Here is a 19,586-nt window from a genome sequence, read left to right on the forward strand (position 1 = left end):
TGCAAAACTGACTGATTGTGAAAATATGTGGTTATATAAAACTTTGTTTATTTTGGGTTTTTTTTTGTTTTTTTTTTTTAATAGATAACAAGAAATCTCAAGCTTCTGTCAGTGGTAAGAGTTTTTCCTTTTTGAATTAAAGTTTTTCCCAACCTCGGATCTGGGGTGGCAGAAATGAGGTTGTGGATGCTGTGCACGCATGGGGTTAGGCTAGAGGAGAAAGTTCACAGAAAGAAGGGCTCTGGCTGGCCATGGGATCTGTGGAGCTAGGGCTGCCCCCTCCTCCATCCGTCCTCTTCCCTGCAGACGGTGAAGTCAGACAATACTGCCCCATCCCATTTCATTCAAATGTTTTTGCCCAGCAAAAAGATGATAAAAACCCACACAATTATTGAGACATTATCTAAGATTTTGAGCTCTCTGGGAGAGAACTATTATGGTATATTCAGTATAATAACCTATAGTAGTATTTCTTAGAGAAAAGCTGTGAATTCACTTTCTTAAGTTACAGAGTTTTTTTGTAAATTAAGAATTATCATTTTTTATTTTTTAATTTCAGGGCTTTATCACATGGGAACCCTGTTGATTTAGCTCTGGTCTCACTGACTGAGCTGCCAGTGAAGGGGTTTAGCAGACCAAGACGGCCAGCTAAGCTCCAAGCGTGTCAGGAAGGAAGCTAGCCTGGCATGCTGTTGGTCTTAGCAACAGCAGCAGAACTGTAAATGCCAGGCGCCCATGCCTGCCTGCTGAGCTGGCTGCACCTGCCTGCGTGGGCCCTGTCTCCTGCAGGGTCTCTCGGCACGTACCGAGATTGTCTGCTGTTCCAGGGCCAGGAGGGATCATGAGCACGTGGCCAGGAGAATGTCCGGGTTCTTGGCATTGGAGTGTGGGGTCCTGGGTACCCAGTTCTGTGTCATGGTGCACTGGTTGGGCCACTCCTGTCTGCAGGTAGCCGTTTGCTCAGAGTCTATGCTGTTGTGATGAGAGCCTTGGGTTCCTCGTCCCAGGTCACAGCATTGCTCACTGAGCTGAGTTCACCATTGGCGAGCGTCGTTGTGCTGCTCGGTGCTCTTTGGACCCCTCCTGCATGTCTTAGCTTGTTCTGGTGTGATGGCCTGGATGCAGGGGTTTGTCCTGAGAACTCCTCAGTGAGGGTCCTGCACAGACTTAGCAGAGATGGGCTTCTGGTGTGCAAGGAGACTTCTAACCTCCCTGGGAGAACATCTGTGCCTCCCCCCCAACCCCCTCCTCCCCAATCTTGGCCCTCAGGCTCTCGCTTCCTGTGAAGAAGAGCCCATCATCTTTTGTTGTCTTTGGACTTCCCAGCTGCATCTCACCCAGCAGTAGAGGTGGACAGCCAAGAGGGGCAGCACTGCTGCCTGCCCTCGAAGGCTCAGTGTTAGGACCCTGTCGTCGAAGGTCCCTCAATGTTAGGACCCTGGTACAGGCCAGGCTAGGGTATGGGATATGTTCTCTCTTCAGGAGGGCTCATGGTCCAGGTGCGGTGACAGACACACTCCTGGCCCTTGGGGTGTGACAGGCAGTTGGGCAGGGGTTTGGGAGGCTCCTGGGCCTCTGGACTCTCACCTTTTGGGGCTTTGAGGGACTTGAGCCCGGAGACAGGAGGCAGTTGGTGCTCAGTGAGGCCTCACAGCCTTCAGAGCCGTGCCCAGTCCTGAGATACTGTGCCCTTGTGTTCCCACAGACCCTATGAACGCACTACAGAGCCTGACTGGTGGACCTGCCACTGGAGCAGCTGGAATCGGCATGCCTTCTCGGGGCCCAGGACAGTCCCTGGGTGGGATGGGTGGCCTTGGTGCCATGGGCCAACCCATGCCCCTGTCAGGGCAGCCACCCCCTGGCACCTCAGGGATGGCCCCCCACGGCATGGCTGTTGTGTCTACCACAACACCACAGAGTGAGTACCACACTTCTTAGAGAACCTGCTGCTTTCTTTGCAGGTGACGCACATTTTATTCCTTTGTTACGATGCTATCAAAAATGCATGGAGAAGCTCCAAGGAGCTCTGTCTTTTTATCTTTGTTGTGTGTGGAGACAAAAGGCTCTAAGCCTTCTTTAGGCTACCAGAAGGGTTAACTGACACTGAGGCCCTCCTCCTGCCCCTGACGGAAGTAGAGGACTCAGGAGATTGGGGCAGCCTGGGACTCCATTCAAGGGGTTGTGTTTTGTAGCTGAAATAGAAACAGTTACATCTCAGGATGTTCTCAGCCATGAAGCAGTGCTGTCAGCGTCCCTCTCCCCCCTGGACTGCCCCGATCTCGGCAGCTGTCCCTTCTAGTGCTGTCCTTGTTCCTTGGCTGGCCCTGGGTTGTGGCTCACAGCCATGTCTCTGTCAGGCTTTTCTTCCCTGAAGGAAGCGTCTTGCCCTCTTTGCGCTCCTCTGCAGGACACGGCCCCTTGTCCCCTCCACACAGCTGCTCTAGCAGGAGAAGGGCTGCGGGGCAGGTCTCCCTCTCTTTCCAGAACCTGTCTTGATGGACCTTTGATTCTTGTGAACATTTCTTCAGTACTTGGGATGTACCTTAGTACTGCATAGTGCTTCTATACTTTTTTCCCCCTTTATGTAGTTTTTTATTTTTAAAATAGTTTAAGAGTCACTGGAAGTTTCAGAATAGCACAGAGTTCTCATGTGCCCTTCTCCCAGCTTCCCCAGTGATGATATCTTAGTACATTTTCAAAATGGAAAAATCAACATTGGGACAATACTGTCAACTCAGGTGGACTTTGTTCAGACGTCACTAGTTTTTACATGCATTCTTATGCATGTGCTTGTGTGTGCAGTTCTATGAGATTTTATCGTGTGTGGAATCGAGTGACCATCACCACAGTCAGCATGCAGAACTGTTCCATTGCCACCAACAAGCTGTTGTGTTACCTCCTAATAATCACACCCTCCCTCCAACCCTAAGCCCTGGCAACCGCCAATCTGTTCTCTGTCTCTATAAGATATTGTGTCACTTTGTGAATGTTACATCAATGAGATCATACAGTGTTTGACTATTTGAGATTGGCTTTTTTCACTCAGTGTAATGCCCTTGAGATCCTCCAAGTTGTATCAGTAATTTGTTCCTGCTTATTGCTGAGTAGTGTTCCATGGGCTGAGTTTACGTAGCTCTTCACCCTTGAAGAACGTTTGGGTTATTTCCAGTTTGGGGCTGTTACAAATAAAGCTGCTCTGAGCACTCACTTACAGGTTGTGGTGTTTCGATGTGTTTTTGTCATGCATCCCTCACAGTAACCCTGTGAAGAAGGCAGTATTGCTGCCTCTGCTTTGCCCATGAGGCAGCCACAGCCTAGAGCTGGGGTTGAGCCCAGGCTCTGACTCCAGCACCCCTATTCTTTGTTGAATTTGCTGTACGAGCGTCATCTTGCTCTTCTTCTCAGAGACCATGTGCCTCCTCATTCCCAACCACTCCTGTGCTGGAACCTTCCATCCCCAGCCATCCCCTTCTCAGATCTTCATTCTCTTCTCCTTACTGATGTCTTGCCATCTGACTCTTAGCTCTTCCCTTAGTTCTTTATCTCAAGCTCCTGTGTCCCCTCTTGTCTTAGCAGCACACCTGACACACACACACACACACACACACACACACACACACACACACGGCATTTTGTGGAAGGATGCTCAGGAAAAGTGCCAGCTCTGGCTCCTTTTTATGTTCTACTCTGGTGTATTGGTTGAATTTCTTTTTAATCACAAACTTATATTTTATAATAAAAGATAGTTTTAAAATGTATGAGTTTGGAATGCTCCCATGATTTGTCTTACAGTCTCATTCCTAAGATTTTATTTGTGAGAAGTTCAGTGGCGAAGCATTGGTATACTGCCCACACCCTCCCCACTCTGACCTTGGCCCACATCCTGTTGTCAGCTTCTGAGGAACCTGGTCTCCTGTGTGGCACTAGGGGAAGGTTTGAAGTGGGTTCTCTATTTTCAGGTCCTGCTGCTTCCTCTGTCAGAGACCCTACTTCCCTGCTTTTGACCTCTTGCCTGCCTAGGCTACCCGAAATAGGTGTTATGGGCCGAGGGGCATTTGTTATCCCTTTCTGACACTTTGTCCAGATGCCACTGTGTGATTGAGGCCACTTCAGGCCTTAATCCACTGACCTCAGAGGGTAGGACCTGGGTCAGAGGTTTTGCCAGTGCTCTCAAAGGGCCATCCAGGGTGCATTGTGATAGTCTCCAGGTGACCTGCCTTAGTCATAGGAAGTACAAACTGATGGCTATGGGTGAGACTGGGGGCTGGAGACAGGTTTGGAAGCAAGACTTACTTTTCATTTTATGTTGTTGATCCTCAATGAATCTTATATCATGTGCATGTAGAGCTGACTTTAAAAATAAGTCCTATTTCTGGCTGTTTGACAGACTGGGTGCTGAGGAACCCTCTTCCTTCTGGATAACTAGATCCGGGGTAGGCTGCATTTTGGATTACTGGGCTGGCAGAAGGTAGGGAAAGCTCTTTGCCCTGCTGTGTCTTGGCTGCTGCAAGCTTGGGGAAAGCAAACCTTGGATCTCTCTGCCCAGCAGGATTTATGCTGGGGTCTTGGCATCCCCAGTTCCCCCAGAAGCAAGGGCACAGTGAGCAGCGTGCTCCCACTTGAGGCCTGTGGGAATTCAGATGAAGGGCAAGCAGTGAGCACACACTCAAGAGGTCAGCAGGTATGAAAGGCAGCAGAGCTACCGTGAGGAGGAAGAGAAATAATAAGCCCATGTAGACACCCAGGGACCACACACACAGCAATTGTTAGGTACGAATTGGTATGCTTAAAGAAACAGAGGGTAGAATTCCAAATGATGAACAAGCACTGACGCTATGAGGAGTGACCAAGCAGATTTGAAGAGGAACCAAGTGGAACTTGTAGAAACAAGAAATAAAATTATTAAAAGAAGAAAGTGTGGATGATTAATAGCAGATTAGATACAGCTGAAGAAAGACTTTGTGAACCAGAAGCTACATTTGGAGAAATTACCTAGAACATAGCCCAGAGAAGAAGACTTGAGAAATAGGAGGGCAAGAAATATGGAGGATAAAATCAGGAAGTCTGACTAACATCTACTAAAAGGACCAAGTGGGAGAGAATGAAAGCCACAACAGTATGTGAGGAGATGATGGCTGAGGAAAACCCAGTGGACCCATGTGGGTTAAATAAGGCATCCAGGCCTTAACCTGTTATTGTGAAACAGCAGAACACCAAAGGCCAGACGAGTATCTTAGAAATGGCCAGTTTCTGTAAAGGAGCAAATAATAGACTCAGCAGACTCAGTAGGAGGTTGTTAGAGTGCTGAGAATAGAGCAACCAACCACAGTTGTGTGCTAGCAAAGCTCTTCCAAGGACTAGGGGGAAGCAGAGGCATTTTTAGATTAACAAAGCTCGGGAGACCTTCACTACAAGGTGTTTTGTGTGTGAGGAAGATTCGCCCTGAGCTAACTTCTGTGCCAGTCTTCTTCTGTTTTTTATATGGGATGTTGCCACAGCATGGCTTGACGAGCAGTGCTAGGTCTATGCCTGGGATCCAGATCTGTGAACCCTGGGCTGCCAAATCGGAGCATGCAAACTTAACCACTGTGTAACCAGGCCAGCCCCACTAAAAGGTTTTTTTTTTTTTTTAAAGATTTTATTTTTTCCTTTTTCTCCCCAAAGCCCCCCGGTACATAGTTGTGTATTCTTCGTTGTGGGTTCTTCTAGTTGTGGCATGTGGGACGCTGCCTCAGCGTGGTCTGATGAGCAGTGCCATGTCCGCGCCCAGGATTCGAACTAACGAAACACTGGGCCTCCAGCAGCGGAGCGCGCGAACTTAACCACTCGGCCACGGGGCCAGCCCCCCACTAAAAGGTTTTTTAAGGGCATACTCTTACTTGGCTCACCAATTCCTCTTAACTCTCAAACTATCCTGTCCGAGATGACAGGTGTGAAATGGGAGAAGAAGTGTTTTTCAGGTAAGGTAGTAAATGTGTGTAAATCTAAATCAGCGAGAATCTAAACCAGCGATTCACCCCTGGGGGATATTTGGCAATGTCTGGAGACCTTTTTGGATGTCACAACTGTGGGGGTCCTACTGGCATCTAGTAGGTAGAGAGGCCAGAGATGCTACTAAATACGTTATATGCACAGGATGGCCTTCCACTGGTGACATAGAATTGTCTGGCCTGAAATATCAGTAGGGACAAGGTTGAGAATCCTTGGTGTAAATGACACTTACCTCTGTAAAAGGGCGATGCTGAGAGCCAGCTTCACTCCATGTGGACCTGCTACATTGCAAGCACTATTTTGAAGGATTTACCTAAAATGAATTTTTTAAAAATAGATTTCTTAATTCCTAGTCCAGTGTGTGCGGTAGGTACTATTATTGTCTCTTTTTCTACAGCTGAGGAAATGGAGGCACAGAGCAGTGACAGAGTTTTGAGTCCAGGCAGTCTGGAACAGAGGCCAGAGGCTGTCCCCCTAGCCATTATTCTGTCCTGCCTCTTAATATAAGTCTGCTATGCGGGCGTAAGAAGATAAACAGAGACTGAACTGAATGGAAGTCAGGAGGGGGAATCTACCAAGGATACCAGGTCTATCAAGTGTGTGTAAAACCTACTTTAGGAAATAATTAGAGAGGGTTCTAAGGTCCTTAGAAAAAACGGAATAAGAAAAAAATAGCAAACAAATCCAAACAATATACAAAATTGAAACCAACCACCCAACAAAAATACATTTCAAAAAAGGAGAAAAAATTTGTCCATTATACCTCAATAAAGCTGAAAAACAAAGGAGGAAAAGAAGCTTAGAAAAGGGAAGATAAATACATATAAGTTGAAAAATATAAGTAATCTCAATAAATGTGCATGGACTAAACTCTCCTGCTAAAGGACAGGAACTGTGAGACTGAATATAAATGAAAGGAAACTCTACAGCTATGTAATTCTTACAAGAAACACAGCTAAATAGAAGATGCAAAAAGATTTGAAAATAGAAGATGTATTGGGCAATTACCTCTCTCAGCTGTTGATAGTTAAGCAGACAAAAAATGATAAGATTTGAACAACGTAATAAACAACCTCATCTAAGCATGTGGAAGGAACAAATATGCTTAAAAAAATTAACCATAAAGCAAGCCTCAGGACTTTCAGAATATTACTGCCATACACGTAATGTTTTCTGACTATCAAACAGAGGTAGAAGTCTGTAACAAGAAGATAAATTTTAAAACTCTTACACTATCAGAATGGCTAAAATGCTGGCAAGGATGAGAAGAAACTGGATTACTCATACATTGCTGGTGGGGATGTAAAATGGTTCAGCTTCTTTAAAAACTAAATGTCCATCTCAGCAGTCTCACTCTTGGGTATCTATCCCAGAGAAATGAGAGCCACATTCACATGAAAACCTGTACACAAATGTTCATGGTAGCCCAAATCTGCAGTCTCTCCCAGATATCCTTTATGGTGTGAATGGTTAAACAGACTGGAAGATAACCAGACCGTGACATACTGCTGGTGATAAAAAAGGATAGAGTTACTGATACACATTACAGCCGAGGCGATCTTCAGAAAATTACGCTGAATGAAAAAGCCAATCATATTGTATGGTCCTACTTACATAACATTTTTGGAATGACAAAATGTTAAAATGGAGGACTCCTTAGTGGTTGCTGTGGTGGGGGAAGGGGGGTTGCGGAAGGGCATGGCACCTCCAGGAATACCTGTGCTGGTGGAGCTGTTCAGTATCTTGACTGTAGCGGTGGCTGAATCTACCTAAGTGAGAAAATTGTATAGCGCTTAATATACACACCCATGCAAATGAGTACACATTCTGGTTGTTACTATAAGTTTACAAAATGGTAGCCTTGGGAGAAACTGGGCAATGTGTACAAAGGATCTCTGTATTATTTCTTTCTTCTTTTTTTTTTTTTTTTCTGCTTTATCTCCCCAACCCCCCCCCCCCCCCACACACACACAGTTGTATATCTTAGTTGCAGGTGCTTCTAGTTGTGGGATGTGGGATGCCGCCTCAACATGGCCTGACGAGCAGTGCCATGTCCGCGCCCAGGATCCGAACCCTGGGCTGCCACAGCGGAGCGCGCGAACTTAACCACTCGGCCACGGAGCCGGCCCCCTATTTCTTTTTTAAATAAGAGCTTTATTGAAATATAATTCATATACCTATAGTTCACCCATTTAAAGTGCAATATTCAGTAGTTTTTAGTATATTCAGAGTTGTACGACCTTTACCACAATCAATTTTAGTACATTTTCATCACCCCAAAAGAAACCACACCACAGAAAATTTTGTAAATGATTGTTTATATCAGGATTATTCATAGTCATAAAAAATGGAAACAACCCAAATGTACATTAGCTGATGATCAGATAAACAAAATGTGGGAAATCCATATAATAGAATATTATTCAGCAGTAGAAAGAAGTGAAATACTGATACGTGCTGCAACATAGGTGAAAGTTGTAAATAATTATGCTAAGCGAAAGAAGCCAGTCACAAAAGACCATATGTTGTGAGATTCCATTGATATGAAATGTCCAAAACAGGCAACTCCGTAGAGACAGAAAGCAGATTAGTGGTTGCCTGAGGCTGAGCCTCTTTGCCATCCTAAAAGCTTAGTCAACCCTTTGCTCTTTATTATTTTAGAGTACTTCGTAATAGTAAGTTCCGTGGTCTACACAAATGCCGCTCCCATCACATCTGTCCCTCTTGTGTAACCTGAGTGTTCCATTCCAGTGGCAGTCAGGGCACTGGGCCGTCTTGCCACCCTCCCTGTGTGCATAGCTGCAGTGGCAATGGGACTTTGTTTGTGGCTTCCCTTGCTGTGCACCTGGGCCTGACTCACGGGTCTTGTCTCCAGCCCAGCTGCAGCTCCAGCAGGTAGCGCTGCAGCAGCAGCAGCAGTTCCAACAGCAGCAGGTGGCACTGCAGCAGCAGCAGCAGCAACAGCAGCAGTTCCAGGCTCAGCAGAATGCCATGCAGCAGCAGTTCCAGGCGGTGGTGCAGCAGCAGCAGCAGCAGCTCCAGCAGCAGCAGCAGCAGCAGCAGCACCTGATTAAATTGCATCATCAAAACCAGCAACAGGTACTAGGTGCCCTTGTTCCTGGCACACAGCCTCCCTTCTCTGGCCCTTGAGCCCTGCACACGCACCAGCCACAGTGCTGGGTACAGGGGCCTCCTGATGACTCGTGCCTGGGCTTCCTCCTCCGTGGGCTTCTTGCAGAGCCTGTGACAGAAAGGAGTAACAGGCCCTGACTTATTAGGAGGGTGCTGTGATTGCACGAGGAGGGCCTTTCTGTCAGGCTTGGATGTCTGGCTGTGGGCCTACTTTGTGCTGGAGGGGCTGGATCAGTGGAGGCTTCTGGGTGCAAGTGATTCATGTAAGAGTTAACTGAACTGAGAAGAACACTGCAAAATGTGGAAATGCTTGAGCCGTCCCAGGGGTGTGTTTCTTTTGAGTACGTACATGCCTCCTGTTTTGTCTCTGAGTGTTGCATTTTCTGGACACAGCACTAATTGACTCCCCTCCGGTGTCCTGCACGGGAATGGCAATGTCACATTAGAAGCTCTGCTTGTAAGAAAACATTTCTTCTTCTCATGGTTTGCAGTCAGCATCTAGACATGCGTCAGGTCTGCTCTTGGTTGAGGGAGGAAAGCCCTGAAGGTACCTCTCCACTTTCCCATCCCCTCCAGGCCTTGGCTTACTGCCTCCTTTTCCCAGTGGCCACCCTCCTGGATCTTGGAGGCCCCCCCTCCCAGAGCTGACAGTGAATCTTCGGTCCCAGTTTTCCTACTCATCATGAAAGGCAGACATTGGTCGTCTACATGAGGCTCGTACTGTTGACCACTGTAGGGACCAAACAGGCATCATTAGAGAGGCCTTAGAGGACTGCAGTCACCTGAGTGTTTATCCCAGCTTCTGTGGAGCTGCACCTCTATATTACTAAACCCTCCAGATATTTCCCTTCAGCCTTCTTTCATCCTCTCATGTCTAGGAGTGGACCAGCATCTCATGGCCAGGGCACAGGAGCACACGATGTGTCCTCAGGGTCCTTCTGTGGAAGGTGTTCCCTTACCTTTGCCTTGGGTGAGAGCAGCCCAGGCAGACTTCTGGGGGGCAAGGCTAGCACAGGGCCCAGGGGCCAATGGGGTGACCGAGTGCTACTTGTTCTGCCCCTAGCTACAGCAGCAGCAACAGCAGCTGCAGCGGATGGCACAGCTGCAGCTGCAGCAGCAGCAACAGCAGCAGCAGCAGCAGCAGCAGCAGCAGCAGGCTTTGCAGGCCCAGCCGCCAATACAGCAGCCACCAATGCAGCAGCCACAGCCTCCCCCCTCCCAGGCCCTGCCCCAGCAGCTGCAGCAGATGCACCACCCACAGCACCACCAGCCGCCACCACAGCCCCAGCAGCCGACAGTTGCTCAGAACCAACCATCACAGCTCCCACCACAGTCACAGACCCAGCCTTTGGTGTCACAGGCTCCGCCCCTCCCTGGACAGATGATGTATACCCAGCAACAGCTGAAACTTGTGAGTACCCATGGCTCGTGGTGGGCTGCAGTTCTTCTCATGGTGCTGCCTGCAGCCTGTGGCTGGCAGCCATTTCTGGTGCTCCTTGGCTGTAGACGGCATGGCCTCTTCAGGCACTGCGATTCAGGCAGCCTTTTCCCACACTGGCCTCTACGTCCAGCTCAGCAAGGGAGCATGCATTCTAAGAGCTGCTGCACCCTGTACAGGGGTGCCCCTCTTGCTGGAGCAGCAGTTTGCCTCCTAAGCAGTGTGGCTGATTTCGGCAGTGGCCGTTGTCATTTTAAGATTGTGGATGATGCGATGGACGGCAGCATGCCTGTCCTCACTGTGGGTGGCAGGCCGCCTCCATCGGGCATCCACGGTGGTTTGCTGACTGCTCGGAGTTATGTTCTGAGCAAAGAGCCCTGCCATTGCCATATTTTGGAGGGGGTATTAATATAAAATACTGTTATTTTTAGTCTTATGCATCTCTGTACAAAGCAAATCTAGTCAGTGACATTTACACAGAGAGCAGAATATTGTCACCAAGTCAGGGGTAGCTGTGTCAAGGGGCCATTTTAATGTTTTTTCGGCTCACTTCCTTGGTTTTCGTGGCCTTTTCTATTTGTGATTCATTGAGTGGAGTGGGAACTGGGGCCCTACCTGAACTGAGTGGTAGGTGAATAGGAGGCCCCCCGGGGTGGGCTGGAAGGCAGGGGAGGGTCGTGAAGAGCAAGTATGGTCACACCTGTCACATGGGAGCCAGCCTGTTGCTGACTGGCCAGCCCTCGTTTCCTTCAAGGAGTCAGGGCTCCAAGGGGGGTTCTCATAAACTCAGTGTGCTTGGTCCAGAGGCCAGGCCGGCCAAGCTGTGCACTTGGCTTTGGGAAGCATCGCTTTGCTTGCATTGGTAGTTGGTGGTGATGCTGTATGGTGACATCCTGGTGGGAGGGATATGCTTCTCACCAGAGTGAGGAGAGGTGGGACTCTGCTGTGCCGACTTGGGGCCAGGCTGGCATGGGACATTTCTGATGAGCCATGGGATAAGGGGATGGCCAGGATGGTGATATCATAGCCAGTGAAGTCATGATGATCCCATCCTCCTTCTTACAAAAAGCTTCAAGATTCAAAGCTTCCACAGAAGTAGTGGGTGCTCTGCCCTCTACCCTGGGTGGCTCCAAACTGCATTCTCCCTTCCTCAGGTCCGACCTCCGATGGTGGTGCAGCAGCCGCAGGTGCAGCCCCAGGTGCAGCAGGTGCAGCCCCAGGTGCAGCAGCAGACAGCGGTACCGACAGCTCAGGCCTCCCAGATAGTGGGTTCTGGAGTCCAGGTGAGGGCCTTCGGAGCCGAGGGCTTCTGCTGGCAGGTGCATGTCCACCTACGCATGGAGCTAGATTTCAGGCGCTCTATAGTGAGGGTCATGGTTGGATCAGGGGTCAGGTCGGTAAAGCACGGGCTTCTCTACCCTGGCACTCTACGAGACCAGGGCTCTCCCTGGAGCCAGTCCCTGGGAGCCTCAGGTTGGCCAGCTCTGCTTGGTCATATCTGCGTTTCCCAGCTGCGTAGTGCATGTGTTGTTCCCACCTCTCCTCTGAATTCCTTTATCATCCCACTTCCCTTCTCTGAGAACACGAGCGGAGAGGAGAGCATTGCAGTTTCATCCTTGCCGCAGCTCTGAGTATGGGGCTAGTGGGGGGATAGACAGTAGCTCTCTAGAAACCGGGAAGAGCACGAGAACAGGAGTGCCTGGCTCCAGTGGCTGGTGCGGGCTTGTGCTGCAGCCCCTTGCCTGGCTGCCTCATGTGTTCCCCTCTGTGCTAAGAATTGTGGTCAAGCCTACCACGCCCACCGGTGTATACTAGATGTTGGTGGGATGGAGTAGGCCCTGCCTAGCCTTTCCTAGTAGGGGCCAGATTGTTGTTAGTGTCTAGAGATTGGAGATCAGGCCTTATGACTTCTCTATAGACACTCCCCGCCCTTGTTCCTGTGTGGAGGAGGGAAATCATCCAGTCTGGGGCCTTGGTTCTTCCTGTCTCTGCCCAGTGGTGGGAACACTGATAGTCGCTGCTGAGCAGTGAGATTTGGCTTTAGACAGAGCAGAAGTTCTAGTTGATATGGAAAGACTGCAGCTGGGGCCCACCCACCCCTGTGCTGCACTGTGCTGAGTGGCACCCACTGTGCTCCTGCCCTGCTCGTTACCCACTGGTCCACTGAGCTCCCTGTCTAGTGCATAGCGGCCACATGTCACGCACTTCTGGGATGTGATGTATTCTATTAGAGTCAGATGACATTTCACTGTAGGGGGTAGCTCAGAAATGGTCCTTTCTGCTCAAGTCCACAAGAAGCTGCCTGAAGAAAAGCATGCTGACCGAGGCACCTGAGGTATTTGGATGTAGCTGAGTCGGCCTAGCAGCCTCCCTAGACACTGTACCAAGTGACCTGGGACCAGAGTTCCCCAGGTCACCAGCTTGCCCAGATACGGTCTTGTGCAAAACATGCCACAGACCTTATGTCTATAGCTGAGGAGTGGGCTGGCTGCTCTGTGTGACTAGGTTTGAGTCCATCTCTGCCATCATCACTGTGTATCCCAGGCTTGTCCTCAGGCCTTCTGGGGCTTCCTCTTCTTGATGTCCCAAGCAGAGAAAGAGGTGGTGCGTGGTCAGAGCTGGGACGGTGGTGGCACATAGTGACCGCCCAGGCTGCAGAAGCCGTTGCCCTTGCCACTTCGCTACCTTCCCTGCCTCCCTCCCCTGTTCTGGGACCACACTTCATGGAAACTTTTGCATCTCAGGTCTGGTCCAGAAGGAAAGCAAGAGGCTTGGCATTCTTTACTTTGTAATGGCCGTCCTAAAGCAGAACTACCCTTTTCATCCCATTTCTTGGTGTTTGGGAAGCAAGCAGCTGTAGAACAGTTGATGTCTTCCGATGGTCCAGGTCCGTTCTGCTGGTGTGTTTGTAAACTTCTGGCTCAAGGAAGTGTACTCCCTGTAGCTCCCGTGGTGCCTTACCACCTTCCAGAAGCAGGATGTGGCTGTGTGTGTTCAGTATCCGCACTGCGCCTGTGTGTGGCACTGCTCTGCCCAGTGGTTACTCTGCCCTTTGCTTCTGCTGGAGGTCCCAGCCAGCGTGGGAGCTTGGCCATGGGCTCAATCACCTCTACAGTAGCATTCTTTTCCCCCCAGCGGAGCTTGGAGGGGTGCTGGCAGGCAGGACTCTTCTTTTCAGCAGGGACTCTGGGGAGATTGTAGGACTCTGGTAGCTGGGGAAGATGAAAAGGGTTGCCGCCTGAGTATTTATGGGTGGGTTTGGTTTGGTGAGGAGTGCACCTTCAGGTTCTTCAGGAGTGATGTTCACATCCCTCCCGCGTGTCGTAGACCAGCCTTGGGCAGAGCAGGGGAGAGGCCTCATCCTACACTGCTGGCCTTTGGTGGGGTTGCTAGGTGCTGGTGGCAAAGGGAGCGTTCTTGAAGCCCAGCAGAGCACAGTGCACATTTGTGCAGTGCCTCTCAGCCCAGATGCAGCGCCTCAAGGGCCTCTGCCTCTGGTCTGCTGGCTTGTTTCTGGGCTTGGTCCTGCCTCACTGCAGGCAGTGCAGGTTCATAGAGGCCGGCTGGCTGGCCTTGCTGCATTGTTTGAACAGCAGTAAGGTCCCTGGGTGTCACAAGCCCTCCTGGGGGGATCTCTGGATTCACAGCCCTCCTTTGCAACCAGGGTTGGCACAGTGGACAAGACAAGGCTGCAGATATTTTGACCAAAAACTTAAAAAGTATGTGGTAACTGTAGAAGACAGAAAGTGAGAAAATTATAAGTAAGGGAAACATTCCAGCACAGGAGAAGCAGTTTGGCATCTTTTCTTTCCAGATCTCACATAGTCAAGGTCATACTGTACATAGGATTTTATTTGTGGCTTCTTCCCCATTCACATTACAATAGAAGTAAAACATTCTCCTGTAATTTAAAACCCTTGGTCAACATTATTTTACGCCGCTGTTTTAGTATTCCACTTATGAATGTATCCTACTGTCCTTAATTACCATCTTGCTCTTGAATCCTGAGATTATTTCCAGTTTTTTGCTGTTACCATGTCCTAATACCTGGCCAGGGTCTGGATGGTTTGCTAATGTGTCTCAAAAGTAAGTCACTAGGTCATTTTGAGGCCCTCGAATCATATCCGCCAGTCATCTACCAGGAGTTCAGAGATGCAGGCTACAACTCTTATGTAGTATTCATGCACTTGACGTCAGGACGAGGTGGCTGTGTGTCACAACTTCCTGGATGTGAGCTGCTGCACGCAGGCGCAGGTTCCATGAAAGAAATGCTGGCATGAAGGGCCCACGTGGGCAGCCTCCAAGCCTCCTCTCACAAGTCAGCCCCCTCCGAGCAGAAGAGAGGCACCTTGTCGAGTGTTCACTGGTGCTCTGGGTCCGATGGGTACCCGGGGTCCTCAACCTGGACTTGAGTTTGAGATTTTGTACGCCTGGCTCTCTTATCTGACGTTACTCATGTAGATGAGAAAGGTGGCATCGCCGTCACCACAGTGGGATTTATTGGGACACAGCAGGAGAGCTGTGCTAACTTCTCTTTCTCCCCTAAACTTTATCTGTGACTGCAGATAAAACCAGAACAGAATGCGTCTCCGTTTCCAAACCGTCCCTGTGCTTTTGTCTTTTAGCATTCTGTTCTTTTAGTGTATGGAAACGTAACTATAGTTCTCAAGGTATGAAGAATTGTTACCAAAGACACACTTCCCCAACGTGCGTGCATGTAACACGGCTGCGGTACGGCGATCTCTTGATTGAGCCTCACCGCCCTGCCTTTACCCCTCTCTCCTCTTTCCAGGCCCTCCTGCCCAGGGACTGAGGAGGAGCCAGGCCCACAGCCTGCGGGGTGGAGCTTGAACTCCTTCTTGGGTGGATGTGTCTGGGGAGGCAGAGAAATGTAGTCACTTGGGGGAGTGGGAGAATGAGTTGCTGGTTGTTCACTGCCTGGATCATCTAATCCAGTGAATACTTCTGGTGTGTTTTCATTAGAATTGGTGGTTAAAATGAGCTTTGCCTCTCAGGAGTTCTCGGTTACAAGAAAACCAGTCTGCAGCAAATCAGATTTAAGCTTTTTGTTCCTTACTACTTTTGTTTCTTCCTGGAAAATGTTTGCACCTCTCTCATACCACCTGACTGACTTCCAGGCCCTTCTTCCTCTGAAGGAGCATTGTCAAGTGGCCACAGGGCTCTCAGATGGGCTCCTCAGTGCAGTGCCACGTCGGTTATAAATGGACACTGTTGGCTGTTACCCTACCTGACCACAGGCTGAGAGCCCAGCCCGGGAGAGAGTTGCTTTCAGCCCCACTCTGGACACCTCCTCTGGGAGGAGGCATGTTTCCCTGAGGCTTTCCCATCTGGAGCCCTGAGAACAGGCATACCTTGTTTTATTGTGCTTCGCTTTATTGCACTTCGCAGATACTGCGTTTTTTACAAATTGAAGGTTTGTGGCAACCCTGTGTCAAGCAAGTCTATCAGTACCAGTTTTACAACAGCATTTGCTCACTGTGTGTCTCTGTGTCACATTTATTTTAGCAATAAAGTACTTTTTAATTAAGGTATGTACATTGATTTTTTAGACATAATGGTATTGCACACTTAATAGACTACAGTATGGTGTAAACATAACTTTTATATGCACTGGGAAACCAAAAAATTTGTGTGACTCAGTTTATTGCAGTGATTCACTTTATTGTGGTGATCTGGAACTGAACTCGCAATATCTCTGGGGTATGCCTGCCACTGTGAGCACTGTTGCACCCCCACCAACATCCCACTTAGTGTCTGATGGGGTGGGGCGTGGTGGGCTCTTCAGGACCATGCTTACATTTTGGCAGACACCAGGAGAATGACTGCCTCACTCCCCACCCCTGGGAAGTCCTTTCATTGATGTGGCTACAGGAATGTCCACTGCCCAGCCCTGCGTGAGGGCTGCCCCATTCCCACAGCCATGGGAGATTCAGTTTGGCATCTGCTACTGCTTGTCACCCCTGGCTTGTGGTGCCTGCTGCATGCGACCCATGGGTGTGAGTGTGGGACATGCGTGTGATGCCAGAGGTCTCCCTCGGGCCTTTCTCCTGCTTTGGAACCCTGTCCCTGGCACACCTTGCTGCATGGACTCAATGGCCATCATCACTGCCCCAGTCTCATGGGTCAGTTCACAGCCTCTTGGGATAGATGTTTCATTTTTCCATGATCAGTCCTGCTTCCTTTCTGAACCTGGTTGTGTTTTAGTTTGGTCTCATCTTAATAGTTGTGAGAGCACGCAGGCCCTGCTCTCAAAGGACCAGACTAGGGCTCCATCCCCCAACTCAGAGCCCAGAGTGAGGATGACTGGGTCACGGGAGACCACCGGGTTCCTGTCAGTGCAAGCAGGCCTTGACCCATGGCAGTGCTGCCTTTGTGCTTCCAAAAGTGTAAGTTGATCGTGGTGGGTTGAGGGGGTGATCCCAGCTAATGCTGGAATTCTGGAGTTTGTGGTCATCTTCTATGTTTAAGGACAGACCTGACCCATGTCCCTGTGGGACATCCACCTCCTCACGAGGGCAAGGCTCCAGGCGGAGTCCCAGGCTTCCCTCTCCCATCTCCCTCTGATCTTAGTTATAAGAGAAAACCAGTTCCTCGGTAAATAGTCAGAGGCCTGGAGGAGAGGAGGATGGTTTGAGTTCAGGCCCTCAGACGCATCTTCCTCAGGTGGTGTGCCGCTGAGAAGGAAAGGTGCCATGAGCCCGCTTAGCTGGACTCTGCCTCTCTCTTAACGGTGGTTGGCTTCTCACAGCCAGCTTTGGTGGAGTGTACTCTTTCGAAGTCTCTCCCAGGAGCCTGGTCTCCCAGAAGCACCACCCTTGGCCCTTGAGGTCAGGCCCTGAGGGCTCTGCGGGCCGTCAGCAGATCAGAGCTTTGTTGAAGGAGTGCAGCTAACAGAATAGAAAGGTCTGGAGGCACGTTCTTGGCGGCTCCTCTGGATTCCGATGCCTAGACAGGCCTTGGTGCTGTGGGCTTGAGCATGTAGGCCAGCCTCTGCCCCTCCCAGGCTGCCCGAGCCCCCGAAGGCCCTCACCTGTGGACGCTCCTTGTCGCAGAGGCTGCCCATCCCTTTCCACTTGCCCATGCACTGCGTTTCTTTGTTGCGATCACCTTGTCTGTTGTCCCTCTGTCCTCAAGATGATCACCGCAGCCTTGGCCCAAGGCGGGATGCAAGTAAGAGCCCGGTTCCCACCCACCACCGCCATGTCTGCCGTCCCGTCAAGCTCCATCTCTTTGGGCGGACAGCCCTTGGCACAGGTATTTACGGGGCGGTGCCTTTGTGAGGCACACTGTAATCGTCAGCGACTTCCTTCACAGTGGCGCTCAGAGTGCCTAACCAAGCTTACATGGGGCCACATCCAGCTTGTGTTTCTTGAGGGGATATGAGGAAATACTTGAGTGTTTTCATTTTAATGTTTTGGAAAGTTCTAACGTTTTCATTTTCTGGAGAAGGTAGGAGCAAAGTATCCTAAACATTTTAGCATTTTAGATAGTTATGCTGCTGTCATTTCACAGTAAAATGAAAAAGAAGCTAAGCCGATAGTTTTGCTTTTAGGGCTGTGCTGTCTAATGCTATAGCCACTAGCCGTCTTGGCTACTTACATTTAAATTAGCTAAAATTAAATAAAACTAAAAATTCAGTTTTTGAAATTACATTCAGTTGAAATTCGTTAACATTCAAGTGTCCAGTTGCCCCATGGGGAAGCTGGTGGCTGCCTTATTGGACGGCACAGATTGTAGAACAAGTCAGTCCAGTCCATTCTGGTGGAAAGTTCTGTTGGACCATGCTGTTCTAGACTTTACTGTGTAGAGTGTAGACACACACGGACACATACACGCGCGCTCGCCCCGTTCTAGGTAGGTAAAGACTTCTTTGTACATTACACTTTTCGGGGATGTGAATTCCTGGTTCTCTGTTATCGTATGAAATTTAGAATTCTTCCATGGTGTGTTCATTTGTTTAACAGATAGTCATCATGTGAATTCCGTGGGCCAGGCACTCTTCTAGGAGTCTGAGAATAAAATGGTAATAAGGTTCTCTAATCTTACAGGCTTTCCATTTTAGTTGGTTTGCTGTGAAAACCTCAGATTTGCCAAAGCTTTAAAATTCATTTTCTGTTGTAAGGGAGATGCAGCTATAATCCTAGCAGGCAGCACCCCCTGCCTTTCCCAACGGCACGTGTGCAGGCGCTGCTGTCGCCTCGTGTGAGGGGTGCCTATGTAGATGGCTGCAGTCTGGCCCCACAAAACATGCTTCCAAGAGAATGGTGAGGGCCTTCCTGAGGCTGAGGCATTGCCATCTGGGGCCATGTTCAGTTTTCACCCTCTCTGCCTCCCGACCTCCAGGTTCACCCCAAATGTACCATTCACACAGTTTGTCACAGACTGCAACTTGAGTTGTTTGGTTTGTCCTCCCTTTTGGTAGTTGTTGGGTTGTAGAAGGAGGAAGTGGCTGGAATCTGCTGGTAAAAAGGCCTTGTGACAGAGCTGTCTAGAGGAGCGAAGCTGGGGGGCAGGGGAAGCAGGCTCTGTGGCCAAGGTGGCAAGGAGGATAGGGTGACCTGGAGGCTGCATGGGGGTCTCAGCACAATGCCTGGCTGAGAGTTAGTCCCTTGGTGCCTCAGGCGACCCCCACCCTCCAGCCTCCTTACTTGCTTATGTGTCATTAGTGTGGGTCTCTTTGCCCTGGTCTCTTTGGAGTCTCAGCTCTGTGACCTCAAACTGCTTGTTCTCCTTTCCCATAGCCTCTGGCTCAGTGTCCATTGGGTTGACAGAGTCAGGTTGGGTTGTTGGGTGTGGAGGAATGACTTTGGCATCAGCACATAGGGCTGATTTTTATCAAAACAATAAAAATCCCCGACATTTTGAGTGTGTGATCCATGCCAGGCCTTGAGCTAAGTTCTTTGTGTGGAGACTCTTATTCAGTCTCACTGAAGCAGGTCATAGTTCACGCTTTAGGGGAGCTTAATTCTAGTTCAAGTTTAGGGGAGCTCTTCGTAGTGGCTCC

General features: G+C 49.6%; 1 protein-coding gene across 11 annotated transcripts in view; it reads left to right on the forward strand.

Annotated features, from left to right (window-relative positions):
- The window catches only part of MED15 (mediator complex subunit 15), a 66,483-nt gene that overhangs the window by 37,300 nt on the left and 9,597 nt on the right, over positions 1-19,586 (forward strand). For 3 of the 11 annotated variants that reach the window (XM_014827140.3, XM_014827138.3, XM_070516610.1), the window contains 6 exons: positions 85-114; positions 1,706-1,918; positions 8,867-9,090; positions 10,187-10,534; positions 11,716-11,844; positions 17,717-17,836. In XM_014827140.3, coding sequence (XP_014682626.1) covers positions 85-114; positions 1,706-1,918; positions 8,867-9,090; positions 10,187-10,534; positions 11,716-11,844; positions 17,717-17,836 — 1,064 coding nt within the window. The remainder of the gene's footprint in view (positions 1-84; positions 115-1,705; positions 1,919-8,866; positions 9,091-10,186; positions 10,535-11,715; positions 11,845-17,716; positions 17,837-19,586) is intronic. The other 8 variants (XM_070516607.1, XM_014827141.3, XM_070516612.1 and 5 more) reach the window with 5 other exon arrangements.

This window comes from Equus asinus, chromosome 8 (assembly GCF_041296235.1).
Source record: "Equus asinus isolate D_3611 breed Donkey chromosome 8, EquAss-T2T_v2, whole genome shotgun sequence".
Classification (NCBI taxonomy): Eukaryota; Metazoa; Chordata; class Mammalia; order Perissodactyla; family Equidae; genus Equus; species Equus asinus.